At 42.7% G+C, this 20,829-nt stretch overlaps 1 protein-coding gene across 2 annotated transcripts; it reads right to left on the reverse strand.

The window, feature by feature from the left end:
• Positions 1–1,163: 1,163 nt before the first annotated feature.
• LOC106564071 (uncharacterized) lies at positions 1,164–19,711 on the reverse strand. Of its 2 annotated transcripts, none has more exons than XM_014130055.3 (3): positions 19,433–19,711; positions 5,086–5,485; positions 1,164–4,883 (listed from the first exon to the last, which is right to left on the reverse strand). In XM_014130055.3, exons 2-3 carry the CDS (start codon positions 5,477–5,479, stop codon positions 4,108–4,110), a joined length of 1,170 nt encoding a protein of 389 aa, XP_013985530.3. In that variant the 5' UTR covers positions 5,480–5,485; positions 19,433–19,711; the 3' UTR covers positions 1,164–4,107. The 2 variants fall into 2 exon arrangements, with proteins under 2 accessions (XP_013985530.3, XP_013985528.3); XM_014130053.3 differs by having other exon boundaries at positions 5,086–5,488.
• Positions 19,712–20,829: the final 1,118 nt, after the last annotated feature.

Raw genomic sequence — 20,829 nt, forward strand, 5'->3', positions numbered from 1 at the left:
TGATCATCCTTGAGATGTTTTTACAACTTGATTGGAGTCCACCTGTGGTAAATTCAATTGATTGGACATGATTTGGAAAGGCACACACCTGTCTATATAAGGTCCCACAGTTGGCAGTGCAAGTCAGAGCAAAAACCAAGCCATGAGGTCGAAGGAATTGCCCTTCTGCAGAGAAGAATGGGAGAAACTCCCCAAATACAGGTGTGCCAAGCTTGTAGCATCACACCCAAAACTCGATGCTGTGATCGCTGCCAAAGGTGCTTCAACAAAAGTACTGAGTAAAGGGTCTGAATCCTTATGTAAATGTGATATTTCCGGTTGTTTTTTAAAGAAATGAGCAAAAATGTCAACAAAAAAAATGGTTTTGCTTTGTCATTATGGGGCATTGTGTGTAGATTGATGAGGAAAAAAACAATTTAATCAATTTTAGAATAAGGCTGTAACATAACAAAATGTGGAAAAAGTCAAGGGGTCTGAATACTTTCCAAAGGCACTGTATTTGAGTGATAGTTTATTGGTGTATGGCCAGTGACTTTTATACAGTGTCCCGCATTATTCATGCCATTTGAGTTTGAAACTGACAGCAGCGTTCTAAGTCCTGCAACCGCCAAGCGTACAAAAACCAAAGATATTGATCTATTTTATTAAGCAATCGATTGTGTCATCGCGATAACTATAAACGTTTACATTAACAGCACCAATCTGGAGGTAAAAATGATGTCTAATTAACCTAAATTCGATGTGATCAAAACGTGAGCTTGCATAATGTAGTTGAAACGTATGGTGTCCATTTGGATCAAAACATCAAGGAAAGACAGCGCAATATAAAATCATCCAATATGTACAAATAAATCAACATTTCAATTTAGGATGATAGTATTATGTTACCCACTTTACAGAAAACATCTATATCTCACGAGTTTAACCGTTTGCAGAGTTTAAAAATAATTGCTTCTATGCACAATTTAACCGGGCGCTCTAGACAGAGCTCCCATAGTGACTGTGCAGCCCGTTCATTAGTCTTTCCCCAATAGGAGTTACAAAACTATTGTTTGTCTACGCGGATGATGTTTCGTGTAGCTAATCTTACTTTAGGTTAAAAAAAAATGCATTTTTAGTTGTTCTCAGAAGAATAAGTTGAAAAAAAAGAATGCCAAAGTTCATAGGAGCTTAGTATTTATTCTCATTAAAAACAAAAATACAGTGGCATGTATTAACTACAATCACATATGCGTTCAATTTTAATTAAATTGAATTAAAACATGAACTCTACCTATTGAATTACAACAAACTCAACCTATAACATTGAATTCCAACATGAAAACTGTACCTATAACATTGGCAAAACATTCTACATTATAACATTATTTTAATTGACAATATGAACCCGTTTTTAAAGTGACTGTCTCTCAGTCATCTTAAGATGAAAGCACTAACAGTAGGTGGTAAATATAACCCCACAGAGTGTGAAACCCTCAACATGCCATCAAACCAACACACACAACTTACTCTTCTCTATTTTTACAAATGATTTGCCATTTGTCTTACAACAAGCTAGAATGACTATGTATTGCTGACAACTGCAGACTCTACACATCAGCACCTACAGCCAGGGAGCTCACGGAGACTCTTAGCAAGGACTTACACAATCAACTGGACTTAAATACATCTAAAAAGCATTGTATTTGGTTCAAACCATTCTCTTAAGACCTAAACCTCAACTGGGGTTGTGCGTGAAGGGTGTGTATCCATTGAACAAGTTGAAGTTATCACAGTCAAGTCATATTGACTAAGTTGTTGTTTAGATGGGGTGAAGTTAACAAACAAGTCATATTGACTAAGTCGTTGTTTAGATGGGGTGAAGTTATCACGGTCAAGTCATATTGACTAAGTCGTTGTTTAGATGGGGTGAAGTTATCACGGTCAAGTCATATTGACTAAGCTGTTGTGAAGATGGGGTGAAGTTATCATGGTCAAATCATATTGACTAAGTTGTTGTTTAGATGGGGTGAAGTTATCATGGTCAAGTCATATTGACTAAGTTGTTGTGAAGATGGGGAGGGGTGTGTCTGTGTTTTTGACACAAAGATCAAGTGTACTAGTTGTTCAGACTCTGGTCTTGTCCCATCTTGATTACTGTCTGTTTATATGGTCAGGTGCAGAAAAGAAAGACAGAGCAAAGCTGGCTCAAAACAGAGCAGCACGCCTTGCCCCTTAATTTACTACACACATATAACTAACATCAACACCATGGATGATAATCTTTTATGGTTGAGAGTTGAGGAGAAATTGACTACTTCTTGTCTTAAGAAATATTTGTGTGTTGAAAACACCTAACCACTTGTATAATGTATTTGTATACACTTCAGAACAGACAAAGTGCATTCAGAAAGTATTCAGACCCCTTGATTTATTCCACATTTTGTTACGTTACAACCTTATTCTAAAATTTATTAAATTGTTTTCATCAATCTACACACAATACCCCATAATGACAAAGCAAAAAAACTGTTTGTTGCAAATTTATACAAGTAAAATAAAAAACTGACATCACATTTACATAAGTATTCAGACCCTTTACTCAGTACTTTGTTGAAGCCTCTTTGGCAGCGATTACAGCCTGAAGTCTTCTTGGGTATGAACCTACAAGTTTGGCACACCTGTATTTGGAGAGTTTCCCCCATTCTTCTCTGCAAATCCTCTCAAGCTCTGTCAGGTTGGATGGGGAGCGTCGCTGCACAGCTATTTTCAGGTCTCTCCAGAGATGTTCGATCAGGTTCAAGTCCTGTCTCTGGCTGGGCCACTCAAGGACATTCAGAGACTTGTCCCGAAGCCACTTCTGCGTTGTCTTGGCTGTGTGCTTAGGGTCATTGTCCTGTTGGAAGGTGACCCTTCACCCCAGTCTGAGGTCCTGAGCGCTCTGGAGCAGGTTTTCATCAAGGATCTCTCTGAACTTTGCTCCATTCATCTTTCCCTCGATCCTGACTAGTCTCCCAGTCCCTGTTGCTGAAAAACATCCCCACAGCATGATGCTTGTTTCTCATGGTCTAAGAGTCCTTTAGGTGTCTTTTGGCAAACTCTAAGCGGGCTGTCATGTGCCTTTTACTGAGGAGTGGCTTCCGCCTGGACACTGCCATAAAGGCCTGATTGGTGGAGTGCTGCAGAGATGGGAGAACTTTCTAGAAGGACAACCATCTCCACAGAGGAACTGTGGAGCTCTGTCAGAGTGACCATCGTGTTCTTGGTCACCGCCCTGACCAAAGTCCTTCTCCCCCAGGGTCTGAATACTTCCCGAATACACTGTAGATACCCCACCAGACACACCACTGAGTTTCTTCACAGTACCAAAACCGTGAAGAATGGGGATCCAAAATCCTGTAGCTAATGGGGATCTAATAAACTAAACTCACAGCAGACCACACATCTGTAATGTCTCCAGTGTGTGTTCACTGATGCATTTTCAACTGTGAGTTTGTGTGTTCAGTCAGGTAATCCGCTCGAGCAAAACTCTTCCCACATTGATCACAGCCCTCTCCCCTGTGTGTTAGCATGTGTCTAGTCAGTTGTACTGCCTGATGGAAAACTGTTTCCACATATAGCACAGAGGTATGGTTTCTCTCCTGAGATTTCAAAAAGCCTTATGTTGGTATAACTCTTTCCACACAGAGCATTGGAAAGGCTTCTCTCCAGTGTGTGTTAGCTTGTGTAAGCCGTGCGGCCCCAGTCTATGGTCCGTGACGTAAACGGGCGAAAGCGGTGATGGAGGAGTGCCCTTCTCAAATGTAACAGTAATCTGCATCGCTCGGTCATGTTGTCAACAAGCCAGCATGGTGCATCGTCCAGAAACATACATATATTTTCCTTAAAATGTATGCTCAAATGAGTTTTCATTGAGAAGGCAGATAAAATGATTTTATCAAAAGCAATCACTTCTTGCTTTTGAACACACAGAAGCCTTGTCATTACTCCACGAGCTTAAATATATGTCACTTTTGTTTTGAGCCGACTTTGCCATGGGCTTTCCTGGTTCTAAAACGAATGCAATCCCCTTTCACCAGATGCAAACACTTCGCACCGGGGCAACCCAGGCGAGATTATCGAATCCCCTCATTGATCAAAGCTTCTATAAGATTTCTCTCCCGTGTGTGTTCTCTTGTGCCTTGTCAGTTGTACCGTTTGACTGAAACTCTTTCCACATATAGCACAAACATAAGGTTTCTCTCCTGTGTGAATTCTCTGGTGTATAGTCAGTGTTCCTAAGGTAGTGAAACTCTTCCCACATTGATCACAGACATATGGTTTCTCTCCTGTATGTGTTCGTTTGTGTTCAGTCAGGGAACCAGCTTCAGCAAAACTCTTCTCACATTGATCACAGTTATATGGTTTCTCTCCTGTGTGTGTTCGCTTGTGTATAGTCAGTTGTCCTGACTGACGGAAACTCTTTTCACATATAGCACAAACATAAGGTTTCTCTCCTGTGTGAATTCTCTGGTGTATAGTCAGTGCTCCTAAGGTAGTGAAACTCTTCCCACATTGATCACAGACATAAGATTTCCTTCCTGTGTGTGTTCGCTTGTGTTCAGTCCTGGAATCAGCTCGAGCAAAACTCTTCCCACATTGATCACAGCGATAAGATTTCTCTCCAGTGTGTGTTAGCTTGTGTTTAGTCAGTTGCCCAGGCTGACGAAAACTCTTCCCACATTGATCACAGCCATATGGTTTCTCTCCTGTGTGTATTCTCTGGTGTCTCTTTAGGTCTCCTAAATGTGGGAAACTTTTCTCACATACATCACAGCTATAAGGTCGCTGGATCTCTTTCAACCCTCGATCCTTCCCAGATGATAAGACCCTCCCACTGAGCGAGCGACCGTTAGGATTGTCCCCTGTGAAACAAAGACATGAAGTTAAGGTTCCTCATCTGTACCAAAGTATTAACAATGAACTAGTGTTGAAGTATCTTCCCCATCCAACACAGATGAGCTGCTATACAACACTGAGTAGTTACGTTCAGCAAATATGGCTCAATTAATAAATATTAATTAATCAATGAACTGTTACAGAAGCAGATTGTCGTCTAATACACACCATTGTTCCTACTTGATGACATCGAATCTGAATCTCCCTCTCCATCGCTGTCCTCCACGTTCCATTCTTCATCGCAGTCTGTATCATCATCATCATCATCATCATCATCAGACTGGCTGGGACTCATGGGTGCCACAGTAGATTCTTCATGTATCTTTCTGATGTCATCTTTCAGTCGGAGTAACCAAGACATTCCCTGCTCCTCCGATTTGACTGAATCTGCATTTTCCCACATTTCCTCCATGATTTTACGTCGCAACGAGCGATGGTTCTTTCCTTTAACTTGGGAGCCATCTATTCCACAACGTTCACACAGGTATCGTAAATGATCCTCCGTTAGAGGGTGTAAACTCTGTTCGATTTCTTCCAGCAACGCTTCCTTCTCTCCACTCATGTTGTCCTGCTGGTGGAAACAATGACAATGCAGTCAATGGCAAGACAGCAGGAAGCCCATACACTTTAGATGACCTGTAGTAGAAGAAGACAGCAGGAAGTCCATACACTTTAGATGACCTGTAGTAGAAGAAGACAGCAGGAAGTCCATACACTTTAGATGACCTGTAGTAGAAGAAGACAGCAGGAAGTCCATACACTTCAGTTGATAAATAACTACTACAGATTGTCATCTATCAACAGGTATGGAAGTATTCCCAAGTTCGTTGTGGTCGGTCTTTTTAGAAGAGGACAAACGGCAGATGTTTCCGCGGCTATTGTCCCATTTTCATTGATTTCGATGTGAGTGATTAATATGCGCGCTATTTATTACAGTAGAACAAACTAATCAATTTCAGTCTGGAGTGGCCGCTTGATAAATATTGGTGCGTGAGCAGTTTTTAAAAGGTAGTATTTTAGCAAAATACAAGTAATCTGAAGAAGTGTGATACGTGTGTGTAGAGAGGAATTTGTATGTCTTGGTCTTCAACAAAATCACAACTTATTTCAGCATATTGATGAATTTGGACATTTACAACCTCTGATTAATTAACGAGACATGGTCTATAGCGTTGGGGATACGGTCCAATGACTGTAGCCCACCTGCTAACACTTAGCCTGTTGTTTTATGGTACAATCATTTATTTTATTTCGCGTGCCCGGCCCGACATGAACGCTGGGCCCGTAAAAACGTGTCAGTCAGGCCAGTGGATCTCGCCAGTCACTCCCATGACAGGGCCAGTAACTTTTCCGCGCATTTCTGCGTTCCAGTTCAACATTTTCCTGCTCTGACGCAGTCTACCATTGAAGACTACACACGTAAATGTCATGCTATTTGTAGCTGAGCAATATGATTGGCCGTATCATTCAAGCACCACCATGCTCCCGCGAGTCACAACTTCTGGAGCAGAGTACACGAGTTGATGCCTCCACACAGCACACGCCAGCTGTCTTCTGGAGCTCCACATTGATCTGGTACTGGTACTCAGTGTATATAGCTCCACATTGATCTGGTACTGGTACTCAGTGTATATAGCTCCACATTGATCTGATACTGGTACTCCCTGTATATAGCTGCTCATTGATCTGGTACTCCCTGTATATAGCTCCACATTGATCTGGTACTGGTACTCCCTGTATATAGCTCCACATTGATCTGGTACTGGTACTCCCTGTATATAGCTCTACATTGATCTGGTACTGGTACTCCCTGTATATACCTCCACATTGATCTGGTACTGATACTCTCTGTATATAGCTCCACATTGATCTGGTACTCCCTGTATATAGCTCTACATTGATCTGGTACTGGTACTCCCTGTATATACCTCCACATTGATCTGGTACTGGTACTCCCTGTATATAGCTCCACATTGATCTGGTACTGGTACTCCCTGTATATAGCTCCACATTGATCTGGTACTGGTACTCCCTGTATATAGCTCCACATTGATCTGGTACTGGTACTCCCTGTATATAGCTCCACATTGATCTGGTACTGGTACTCCCTGTATATAGCTCCACATTGATCTGGTACTGGTACTCCCTGTATATAGCTCCACATTGATCTGGTACTGGTACTCCCTGTATATAGCTCCACATTGATCTGGTATTGGTACTCCCTGTATATAGCTCCACATTGATCTGGTACTGGTACTCCCTGTATATAGCTCCACATTGATCTGGTACTGGTACTCCCTGTATATAGCTCCACATTGATCTGGTACTCCCTGTATATAGCTCCACATTGATCTGGTACTGGTACTCCCTGTATATAGCTCCACATTGATCTGGTACTGGTACTCCCTGTATATAGCTCCACATTGATCTGGTACTGGTACTCCCTGTATATAGCTCCACATTGATCTGGTACTGGTACTCCCTGTATATAGCTCCACATTGATCTGGTACTGGTACTCCCTGTATATAGCTCCACATTGATCTGGTACTGGTACTCCCTGTATATAGCTCCACATTGATCTGGTACTGGTACTCCCTGTATATAGCTCCACATTGATCTGGTACTGGTACTCCCTGTATATAGCTCCACATTGATCTGGTACTGGTACTCCCTGTATATAGCTCCACATTGATACTGGTACTCCCTGTATATAGCTCCACATTGATCTGGTACTGATACTCTCTGTATATAGCTCCACATTGATCTGGTACTCCCTGTATATAGCTCCACATTGATCTGGTACTGATACTCTCTGTATATAGCTCCACATTGTACTGGTACTCCCTGTATATAGCTCCACATTGATCTGGTACTGGTACTCCCTGTAGATAGCTCCACATTGATCTGGTACTGGTTCTCCCTGTATATAGCTCCACATTGATCTGGTACTGGTACTCCCTGTAGATAGCTCCACATTGATCTGGTACTGGTTCTCCCTGTAGATAGCTCCACATTGATCTGGTACTGGTTCTCCCAGTATACAGCGCAATTCTGTATTTTATTTTATTACTCATGTTACTATTTCATTTTTAAAGTAAAGTCTACACCAGTTGTAATTGCCACGTGACAAATAAAATGTGTTTTGATTGTTCAAATCATACCTATATTGCTCTACTCTTACAGAAATTCTTTAAAAGGCCCAGTGCAGAATAAAAATGTTACTGTGTTTTATCTCATATCATACAACAGTTGATGAAATTAACACTGTAAAACGTGTGAAAAAATGTGATCAGTGTTATTCCCTGATAGTTGTAAATTGAAAATATAATCTGGCATTAAAATGTACCAGAGGCCACCAAAATACGATTTGTTTTCACAAAACAAGCTCTAAATCACCCCCCAAAATGATATTGATGATATTTAGTGAAATCGTGCAAATGAGTTTGTCTTGCTTAACATTAGCTTCTTGGGGCTATCAGTCTTCTGATCTAAAGAAGGGAACTCAGATCTCGACTAATGACGTAATTTCAACATTGACGCAACCAAATCAATTACAAAGATCTGCTGCTATTTTTGCAGCTATTCAGAACGTAGTTTAAAGGCGGCGACATGAAAATTAAAACTAGGGTTGATTTGAGCTGATCATCTTTTTAAACAGGGCATTATAAGACTAGCTAACGTTCACCGACATAGTTGGGCGGGAACTTTCGGGTAATAGTCAGTCCCCGCCCATTAGGCAGGATTAGGTGGCCGACAAGTGTGACTAATTTTACATTTACATTTAAGTCATTTAGCAGACGCTCTTATCCAGAGCGACTTACAAATTGGTGCATTCACCTTATAATATCCAGTGGAACAACCACTTTACAATAGTGCATCTAAATATTTTAAGGGGGGGGGTTAGAAGGATTACTTTATCCTATCCCAGGTATTCCTTGAAGAGGTGGGGTTTCAGGTGTCTCCGGAAGGTGGTGATTGACTCCGCTGTCCTGTCGTCGTGAGGGAGCTTGTTCCACCATTGGGGTGCCAGAGCAGCAAACAGTTTTGACTGGGCTGAGCGGGAACTGTGCTTCCTCAGAGGTAGGGAGGCGAGCAGGCCAGAGGTGGATGAACGGAGTGCCCTTGTTTGGGTGTAGGGCCTGATCAGAGCCTGAAGGTACGGAGGTGCCGTTCCCCTCACAGCTCCGTAGGCAAGCACCATGGTCTTGTAGCGGATGCGAGCTTCGACTGGAAGCCAGTGGAGAGAGCGGAGGAGCGGGGTGACGTGAGAGAACTTGGGAAGGTTGAACACCAGACGGGCTGCGGCGTTCTGGATGAGTTGTAGGGGTTTAATGGCACAGGCAGGGAGCCCAGCCAACAGCGAGTTGCAATAATCCAGACGGGAGATGACAAGTGCCTGGATTAGGACCTGCGCCGCTTCCTGTGTGAGGCAGGGTCGTACTCTGCGAATGTTGTAGAGCATGAACCTACAGGATCGGGTCACCGCCTTGATGTTGGTGGAGAACGACAGGGTGTTGTCCAGGGTCACGCCAAGGCTCTTAGCACTCTGGGAGGAGGACACAAGGGAGTTGTCAACCGTGATGGCGAGATCATGGAACGGGCAGTCCTTCCCCGGGAGGAAGAGCAGCTCCGTCTTGCCGAGGTTCAGCTTGAGGTGGTGATCCGTCATCCACACTGATATGTCTGCCAGACATGCAGAGATGCGATTCGCCACCTGGTTGTCAGAAGGGGGAAAGGAGAAGATTAATTGTGTGTCATCTGCATAGCAATGATATGAGAGACCATGTGAGGATATGACAGAGCCAAGTGACTTGGTGTATAGCGAGAATAGGAGTGGGCCAAGAACAGAGCCCTGGGGGACACCAGTGGTGAGAGCACGTGGTGCGGAGACAGATTCTCGCCACGCCACCTGGTAGGAGCGACCTGTCAGGTAGGACGCAATCCAAGCGTGGGCGGCGCCGGAGATGCCCAGCTCGGAGAGGGTGGAGAGGAGGATCTGATGGTTCACGGTATCAAAGGCAGCAGATAGGTCTAGAAGGATGAGAGCAGAGGAGAGAGAGTTAGCTTTAGCAGTGCGGAGAGCCTCCGTGACACAGAGAAGAGCAGTCTCAGTTGAATGCCCAGTCTTGAAACCTGACTGATTAGGATCAAGAAGGTCATTCTGAGAGAGATCACGCTGGCCAAGGATGGCGCGTTCAAGAGTTTTGGAGAGAAAGGAAAGAAGGGATACTGGTCTGTAGTTGTTGACATCGGAGGGATCGAGTGTAGGTTTTTTCAGAAGGGGTGCAACTCTCGCTCTCTTGAAGACGGAAGGGACGTAGCCAGCGGTATTTTCTGAGCTAAACTGAACAAGACGCACCTCCAACAACACATAGCAGCTCACATAATTCTGCCCAAAAACAATAATTTCTCTCACCCAAGTAGTATGTATATGGGCGATTTAGGTGAGCGCTGAAGTCACCCCATGATTAGCAGTGCCCGTTTTTGTTACACACTACTGGTCAAAAGTTTTAGAACACCTACTCATTCAAGGGTTTTTCTTTATTTTTACTATTTTCTACATTGTAGAATAATAGTGAAGACATCAAAACTATGAAATAACACATATGGAATCATGTAGTAACCAAAAAAAGTGTTAAACAAATCTAAATATATTTAATATTTGAGATTGTGCAAAGGGTGGCTACTTTGAAGACTCTTGACATTCTCTCAACCAGCTTCACCTGGATTGTTTTTCCAACAGTCTTGAAGGAGTTCACACATATGCGGAGCACTTGTTGGCTGCTTTTCCTTCACTCCGTGGTCCGACTCATCCCAAACCATCCTAATTTGGTTGAGGTCGGGGGATTGTGGAGGCCAGGTCATCTGATGCAGCACTCCATCACTCTCCTTCTTGGTCAACTAGCCCTTACACAGCCTGGAGGTGTGTTGGGTCATTATCCTGTTGAAAAACTAAAGATTGTCCCACTAAGCCCGAACCAAATGGGATGGCGTATCGCTACAGAATGCTGTGTTAGCCATGCTGGTTAAGTGTGCGTTGAATTCTAAATCACAAACATTGTCACCAGACAAGCACCCCCACACCTCCTCCTCCATGCTTTACGGTGGGAAATACACATGCAGATCATCCGTTCACCCACACCACATCTCACAAAGACACTGCTGTTGTAACCAAAAATGTCCAATTTGGACTCCAGACCAAAATAAAACATTTCCACCGGTCTAATGTCCATTGCTTGCGTTTCTTGGCCCAAGCAAGTCTCTTCTTATTATTGGTGTCCTTTAGTAGTGGTTTCTTTGCAGCAATTCGACCATGAAGGCCTGATTCACACAGTCTCCTCTGAACAGTTGATGTTGAGATGCGTCTGTAACTCCGTGACGCATTTGTTTGGGCAGCAATTTCTGAGTCTGGTAACTAATGAACTTATCCTCTGCAGCAGAGGTAACTCTGGATCTTCCATTCCTGTGGTGGTCCTCTTGAGAGCCAGTTTCATCAAAGTTCTTGAAATTTTCCGGATTGACTGACCTTCATGTCTTAACCTGTTGGGGCTAGGGGGCAGTATTTGCACGGCCGGATAAAAAAACGTACCCGATTTAATCTGGTTACTTCTCCTGCCCAGTAACTAGAATATGCATATAATTATTGGCTTTGGATAGAAAACACTCAAACAGTTTTAGAAACTTTAGGATGGTGTCTGTGGTATAACAGAACTCATTTGGCAGGCCAGAACCTGAGAAGATTCCTTACAGGAAGTGGCCTGTCTGACCATTTCTTGCCCTCCTTGATCATCTCTAACAAATACAGGGGATCTCTGGCATGACGTGACACTTCCTACGGCTCCCATGGGCTCTCAGAAGGCGGGAAAAAGCTGAACGATGTAATTCCATCCCCAGGCTGAAACACATTAGCGTGTTTGGCAAGTGCTCTATCAGAGGGCCATTAGACTGAGGCTCGTGCATGAGGGGATAGCATGCTTTTACTTTCACTCTCTTTGTAATAAAAAACGATTTCCCAGTCGGAATATTATCGCTTTTTTACGAGAAAAATGGCATAAATATTGATTTTAAACAGCGGTCGACATGCTTCGAAGTACGGTAATGGAATATTTAGACATTTTTTGTCACGAAATGCGCCATGCTCGTCACCCTTATTTACCCTTTCGGATAGTGTCTTGAACGCACGAACAAAACACCGCTATTTGGATATAACAATGGATTATTTGGGACCAAACCAACATTTGTTATTGAAGTAGAAGTCCTGGGAGTGCATTCTGACGAAGACAGCAAAGGTAGTAAAATGTTTCTTATAGTAAATCTGACTTTGGTGAATGCTAAACTTGCTGGGTGTCTAAATAGCTAGCCCTGTGATGCCGGGCTATCTACTTAGAATATTGCAAAATGTGCTTTCACCAAAAAGCTATTTTAAAATCGGACATATCGAGTGCATAGAGGAGTTCTGTATCTATAATTCTTAAAATAATTGTTATGCTTTTTGTGAACGTTTAACGTGAGTAATTTAGTAAATTCACCGGCAGTGTTCGGTGGGAATGCTAGTCACATGCTAATGTAAAAAGCTGTTTTTTGATATAAATATGAACTTGATTGAACAAAACATGCATGTATTGTATAACATAATGTCCTAGGGTTGTCATCTGATGAAGATCAAAGGTTAGTGCTGCATTTAGCTGTGGTTTTGGTTTATGTGACATTATATGCTAGCTTGAGAAATGGGTGTCTGATTATTTCTGGCTGGGTACTCTGCTGACATAATCTAATGTTTTGCTTTCGTTGTAAAGCCTTTTTGAAATCGGACAGTGTGGTTAGATTAACGAGAGTCTTGTCTTTAAAATGGTGTAAAATAGTCATATGTTTGAAAAATTGAAGTTTTTGCATTTTTGAGGTATTTGAATATCGCGCCACGGGATTACACTGGCTGTTGAGTAGTTGGGACGCAAGCGTCCCACCTAGCCCATAGAGGTTAAAGTAATGATGGACAGTCGTTTCTCTTTGCTTATTTGAGCTGTTCTTGCTATAATATGTACTTGTTATTTTACCAACTAGGGCTATCTTCTGTATACACCCACCTTGTCACAACACAACTGATGGCTCCGCAAACCTCTTACATCTAGACATTCCGCTAACGGAACACCACTCCAATATCCAATGATAGGGCGTGGCGTGAAATACAAACTCCTCGAAAATCCGAAAACTTCAATTTTTCAAACATATGACTATTTTACACCATTTTAAAAGACAAGACTCTCCTTTATCTAACCACACTGTCCGATTTCAAAAAGGCTTTACAACGAAAGCAAAACATTAGATTATGTCAGCAGAGTACCCAGCCAGAAATAATCAGACACCCATTTTTCAAGCTAGCATATAATGTCACAAAAACCAAAACCACAGCTAAATGCAGCACTAACCTTTGATGATCTTCATCAGATGACACTCCTAGGACATTATGTTATACAATACATGCATGTTATGTTAAATCAAGTACATATTTATATCAAAAAACAGCTTTTTACATTAGCATGTGACGTTCAGAACTAGCATTCCCACCGAACACTTCCGGTGAATTTACTAAATTACTCACAATAAACGTTCACAAAAAACATAATAATTTGCAATCGCGGTGTCCGATTTTAAAATAGCTTTTCGGTGAAAGCACATTTTGCAATATTCTGAGTAGATAGCTCGCCATCACGGGCTAGCTAATTTGACACCCACCAAGTGTGGTACTCACCAAACTCAGATTTACTATAAGAAAAATTGGATTACCTTTGCTGTTCTTCGTCAGAATGCACTCCCAGGACTTCTACTTCAACAACAAATGTTGGTTTGGTTCCAAATAATCCATAGTTATATCCAAATAGCGGCGTTTTGTTCGTGCGTTCAAGACCCTATCCGAAGGGTAACAAAGGGTGACGCCCGGACGCGTATCGTGACAAAACATTTCAAAATATTCCATTACCGTACTTCGAAGCATGTCAAACGCTGTTGAAAATCAATTTTTATGCGATTTTTCTCATAAAATAGCGATAATATTCCGACCCGGAGTCGTTGTTTTCGTTCAAAGACTGAAAAAGTAAAATGGACTCTTCACGTGCACGCGCGCACCCGTCTCATTGTTCTCAGATCGACCACTTACCAAATGCGCTACTGTTTTTCAGCCAGTAACTGCAGAGTCATCATTCAACGTTCTGGCGCCTTCTGAGAGCCTTAGAAAGTGTCACGTTACAGCAGAGATCCTCTGTTTTGGATAGAGATGACAAAGAAGGCCAAGAAATGGTCAGACAGGGTACTTCCTGTACAGAATCTTCCCAGGTTTTGGCCTGCCATTTGAGTTCTGTTATACTCACAGACACCATTCAAACAGTTTTAGAAACTTTGGAGTGTTTTCTATCCAAAGCTACTAATTATATGCATATTCTAGTTTCTGGGCAGGAGTAATAACCAGATTAAATCAGGTACGTTTTTTATCCGGCCGTGAAAATACTGCCCCCTATCCATAACAAGTTAAGGAAAGAAAGAAATTCCACAAATTCACTTTTAACAAGTCACACCTGTTAATTGAAATGCATTCCAGGTGACTACCTCATGAAGTTGGTTGAGAGAATGCCAAGTGTGTGCAAAGCTGTCATCAAGGAAAAGGGTGGCTATTTGAAGAATCTCAAATATAAAATATTTTGATTTGTTTAACACTTTTTTGGTTACTACATGATTCCATGTGTGTTATTTCATAGTTTTGATGACTTCACTATTATTCTACAATGTAGAAAATAGTCAAAATAAAGAAAAACCCTGGAATGGGTAAGTGTCTCCAAACTTTTGACTGATACTGTATATAGATAGATTTTCTTATTTTCTTTAAAACAACAATACACAGACAATACAAATGGCCGGACACATCAGAGGGTCAGAAGGTGTTCTGGTCAGTGGGTGCTCATGCCCCCACTCACCCCGAGACATCAACAAGGCCCAAAGGGATTTTTCAAGGGACTTGGAACACCCAGGCGGGCATGGAAGTGAGCGCACCCATAACTACCAGGACCAGCAGACACACGTCTCACAGCATGAATCTAAGAGGACCAGCAGACACACTGCTCACAGCATGAAACTACCAGGACCAGCAGACAGACCGCTCACAGCATGAAACTACCAGGACCAGCAGACACACTGCTCACAGCATGAAACTACCAGGACCAGCAGACAGACCGCTCACAGCATGAAACTACCAGGACCAGCAGACAGACCGCTCACAGCATGAAACTACCAGGACCAGCAGACAGACTGCTCACAGCATGAAACTACCAGGACCAGACAGACCGCTCACAGCATGAAACAAAAACACAAAACATAAATAGCTAAATGTAAAACATACAATAATCCCATTCCTACCCTCACCCCGATTGGAGGACCTCAATAATCCCACCCTCACACCCGAATGGAGGACCTCAAACATTTATAATGTACATTTGCATTTATAATTTTTCCAACACTCATCAATTCCACCCTTCACACAGCGTCAGATCAACCCATCTTTCCCAGGAAATCATCATTCTACCATTTCCTCTCGCAATACATCCTTCCATTCTCCCATGGTGTCTCACTAGGGACTTCAACCCCGCCATCTGCAAACGTCCCCCCAAAAAAATCAACATTTAACCCAAGAGCACAATGATATTTCCTGTTGACTGACGGTGGTCCTTCAAGTCTCCCAGCAATATGGTGTGCAGGACCAACCACACCCTGATATTGTTCCTGAACCTGACTCCAGAAACTAGACACCTACTGGACAGTAGGGCTGGGCGATATCAATTTCATTTGATTTATTCTAATGTATGTTTTTGCAAAAGATTACAAATGCCTGTATTGCAGAATCAAGTTTCTTATTTATTTTTTATGAGCGTTTGTCCGCTTGTTCTCATCTTGTCTTTTTGGTCCTTCTGTGCTGAGTGCACTTTCTCCATTTACATCAGATATCTGTATATAATGACAAAATGCTCATGTCTCCTCCACTAACAACAGGAGTTGTTGTCCCAAAGTGAAGGCAGGCAACAAGCTTAGGTTCAAAATAAGCACATAGAAACACATTGGGCTTATTTTGGCGAGAGTGACACCTCTCTCTTGGCTTCTTTCTCCCAAGTCCCTACCACTCACAACAACAAAGATGAGAGATCACTTCTTCGTCGCTGACAAGCAGTTTCAACTCGCTATTTGCATTTGAGGTCGGTCATATGGACACTGAAACACACGGAGACATTATTTTACTGTAATAGAGGAGACGTTAACCTTTCGAACCAATCCCTGTTTATGTTTCAACTTCTCACATTTCAAGCAGAGCAGACACTACTAAAACAGATGCCAAAATGCTCATTTTGTCGCGAGCGCATTACAGTACCACGTACCGCTAGCAGCATTTTAGTCAAATAAAGACTGTTATACTGGCTGTTTAGTCTGTGTTTTAGGAATGTGCAATAAGAATAAAACAATGATATAAGGAATTGGCAAATCTTTCTCATTCTGAGAAATAAGGTAGGCCACTTGGTTTCAACATGTGAACAAAGTGGACAGGCTAGCATGCTGTTCAAACAGCTGGAGACTGACTGAAAGGTGTGTTTTTATAACAATTCAACTGTTATGCCTTGTTAGCTAGCAAATATATTCTAAACTTGAAATATAAATATGAGCTGGCTACTCACTAGCATGTGGGCTTGTGCTGGAGAGATTGTTTATGAGACCAGGGTTAATGTTCTAGAATGCCTGCTACATTATTAGTGAATGTGCATTATGCATGGTTCTGGTTAAAGTTTTAACAAAAAGGGCATTTGTATAGACAGACCTGAAAGCCAGATCAGTGATAGCATAAAAAAGCAGGTAAAACTATTTTTATTAAATTATTAGTGGGTCTTATGGTTGTGGAAGGAATATATTCAGCCTTGGTATAATGTCACAAGCTCTGAATTCATTCAATTATTTCTGACCGTTTTTAAATGCAGTGTATTTTACCTTTAAAATTGTACAACAAAGCTTATTTAGAGGATAACATTTTAGACTATCAAGATATATCATGAGTCGCCCATAAATTTGAACATAAACGGAGATATGAGTATTAAGCCATACCACCCAGCCCTAAAGGACAGTACCAAAGAGACAGGCTATTGAGCCATATCACCCAGCCCTAAAGGACAGTACTAAAGAGACAGGCTATTGAGCCATATCACCCAGCCCTAAAGGACAGTACCAAAGAGACAGGCTATTGAGCCATACCGCTCAGCCCTAAAGGACAGTACTAAAGAGACAGGCTATTGAGCCAGACTGCCCAGCCCTAAAGGACAATACCAAAGAGACAGGCTATTGAGCCATACCGCCCAGCCCTAAAGGACAATACCAAAGAGACAGGCTATTGAGCCAGACTGCCCACACCTAAAAGGACAGGACCAAAGAGACACACTATTGAGCCATACCACCCAGCCCTAAAGGACAGGACCAAAGAGACAGGCTATTGAGCCATACCACCCAGCCCTAAAGGACAGGACCAAAGAGACACACTATTGAACCAGACTGCCCAGCCCTAGACACACTATTGAACCATACCGCTCAGCCCTAAAGGACAGTACTAAAGAGACAGGCTATTGAGCCATACCACCCAGCCCTAAAGGACAGTACCAAAGAGACAGGCTATTGAGCCATACCACCCAGCCCTAAAGGACAATACCAAAGAGACAGGCTATTGAGCCATACCACCCAGCCCTAAAGGACAGTACCAAAGAGACAGGCTATTGAGCCATACCACCCAGCCCTAAAGGACAATACCAAAGAGACAGGCTATTGAGCCATACCACCCAGCCCTAAAGGACAGGACCAAAGAGACAGGCTATTGAGCCAGACTGCCCAGCCCTAAAGGACAATACCAAAGAGACAGGCTATTGAGCCAGACTGCCCAGCCCTAAAGGACAATACCAAAGAGACAGGCTATTGAGCCATACCACCCAGCCCTAAAGGACAATACCAAAGAGACAGGCTATTGAGCCATACCACCCAGCCCTAAAGGACAGTACCAAAGAGACAGGCTATTGAGCCATACCACCCAGCCCTAAAGGACAATACCAAAGAGACAGGCTATTGAGCCATACCACCCAGCCCTAAAGGACAGGACCAAAGAGACAGGCTATTGAGCCATACCGCTCAGCCCTAAAGGACAGTACTAAAGAGACAGGCTATTGAGCCAGACTGCCCAGCCCTAAAGGACAATACCAAAGAGACAGGCTATTGAGCCATACCGCCCAGCCCTAAAGGACAGTACCAAAGAGACAGGCTATTGAGCCATACCACCCAGCCCTAAAGGACAGGACCAAAGAGACACACTATTGAGCCATACCACCCAGCCCTAAAGGACAGGACCAAAGAGACACACTATTGAACCAGACTGCCCAGCCCTAGACACACTATTGAACCATACCGCTCAGCCCTAAAGGACAGTACTAAAGAGACAGGCTATTGAGCCATACCACCCAGCCCTAAAGGACAGTACCAAAGAGACAGGCTATTGAGCCATACCACCCAGCCCTAAAGGACAATACCAAAGAGACAGGCTATTGAGCCATACCACCCAGCCCTAAAGGACAGGACCAAAGAGACACACTATTGAGCCATACCACCCAGCCCTAAAGGACAGGACCAAAGAGACACATTATTGAACCAGACTGCCCAGCCCTAGACACACTATTGAACCAGACTGCCCAGCCCTAAAGGACAGGACCAAAGAGACATGCTATTGATTATTTGTCTACATGGCAGAGTGTGCACCGGTCTGTCTGTTCAATACCCCATATATACTGAGAATTATTTCTGGAGAGAATTTTATATTATAGCTTAAATTTAAAAGAAGAATTGATGCATCTGTTTTGTTTAACAAACCCGTTGCCATGGTATTGGGACATCAAAGATCTGTTTTATGTGGCTTAGTTGTCAACCCTCTTGACTGTCAGTGAAACTGATACATTTTATGACTTATAATGAGTCATTTTAAGTCATTTATGATTCTTATTGGTGGCAGACAAACTAATTAATTATTTTCGCAAAATATTTAGCTGGTCCGTGCTTCTCCAGGGTGCTGTTGGAGAGATGCACCGCTATGGCGCTCCATCAACGTTCCGTCAAAAAAAAAAATCTATGACAATGTCGTGAAACATACACTTTTTACATCATGCATGCACGCTTCTCCGATCAAATAGCCTAAACAAAATTGAGGCAATAAAAAAAGCTATTCAGTGTGAATGACATTTTAACAAATACTACATCCTAAAAATCAGGCTACCCACACCTGCTGTCCAGGAGTTTCACCCTGCGGACGGGCCTGCACTGCCGTGTTTGTTCACGAACCACTAAACTGGAATTATTGACGATATCGTCATATATAGACTGTCAACATTCGTCGTTCTTAGGTGCACAAAACATTAATCCGCCTACAGCTGTTGTTGAACAGAAGCTAGCTATTTAACTCACCAAATTACTTGTAGAAAAGCCAGCTAGCTAGCAAGCTAACGCAGCTAGCAAGTCCCTGTCCTCCTTTTTTTCCACGTGGAAAATGAGGTAGCTAGCAAGCTTTATCTCGTCAGTTTTGTCTAATGATCCTTTATGACTTTCAAACAAAGTTGTCCTGTGGCTGTTGCATTTTGGAGATTGAAAATAGGATATATTTATAGTAGGCTACAAGCACGAACGTTTCAGCTACTCTCTAGCAAGGTATCAACTTCCGCTTTGACTGGCATTGTTGTTGTTCTATTTCTTCTACGGTATTATGGCGGTCCGCAAACAAGTGTCAGGTGCATGCCGCCACCTACTGTACGAGTGGTAAACGATAGAAGAAGGAAAAAACTCAATTGTTGGAAAATAAACATTAAAAACCTATCCTACTCCGTCTGTCACAGTCCAATTCAAGCTCAGCGGCCTGTGAGGACAGAACATTCTGTGACAGGATTTCTTGTAAGGCCTCGGCTGTAAACTCAGAGTCACAAAAGAGCGTTCTGTATGCACTAATAATGACTAAAATGTTCTCTGATTTCTTCTTTGTTGTGTGCTGCGTAGTTTACGACGAGGCACTAAATGCTACAAAGACCAACTTTTTCACGTGCAATATATCAGGATCCCTTGGTTGCCGAGAAACATTCACTGGTGCAGGCTCTATTACCATTGCGTCTTCAACGCCACTCGCCCCTTCCACTCTTCTCATCGCCTCCAGATAGGAGACACACTGGACATCCCTCACTCTTGCCACCTCTGTCTCCTTCCCCCTAACGGGACAATCCGGGAAATGAAGGTGCATGTTCGCCACTTACAGTTGTAGCATTACCTCAGCTGGCATACGATATTCTTCCCGTCTGCATACACTTGACACGTGACCAAATCTTTTTGCATTTACGACACTAGAGGGGTTTGTGCACAAAAGCTTTTACAGGATATTTTACAAATCCTAACTTTACATGAGAAGGGAGAGACTTTTCATCGAAGAACAGTAGTATGGATGAAGTCAATTTCCTTACTCCATCCGCCATACCCGTCAGTTGACGTGCACCAATCACTTCACCTGCTTCCTCGGCAGGTAGCCTAGTGGTTAGAGCCTAGTAGTTAGAGGCAGGAAGCCTAGTGGTTAGAGGCTAGTGGTTAGAGCCTAGTGGTTAGAGCTTTGGACTAGCAACCGAAAGGTTGCAAGATCAAATCCCTGAGCTGACAAGGTAAAAATCTGTTGTTCTTCCCCTGAACAAGGCAGTTAACTCACTGTTCCTAGGCCGTCATTGAAAATAAGAATTTGTTCTTAACTGACTTGCCTAGTTAAATAAAGGTTAAATAAAAAAATATAATCTGCATGCGCCACCCTAGAGATAACCTCCTTGACAGGTGCC

Source organism: Salmo salar, chromosome 12 (genome assembly GCF_965601325.2).
Source record: "Salmo salar chromosome 12, fSalSal1, whole genome shotgun sequence".
Classification (NCBI taxonomy): domain Eukaryota; kingdom Metazoa; phylum Chordata; class Actinopteri; order Salmoniformes; family Salmonidae; genus Salmo; species Salmo salar.

Excerpts from the sequence above, each read along its gene's own strand:
- LOC106564071 (XM_014130055.3), bottom strand. The coding sequence starts at position 5,479 with ATGAGTGGAGAGAAGGAAGCGTTGCTGGAAGAAATCGAACAGAGTTTA. Across the intron at positions 4,884-5,085 it reads GTCATCAAGTAGGAACAATG|GGGACAATCCTAACGGTCGC; the intron begins GTGTGTATTAGA and ends TTTGTTTCACAG.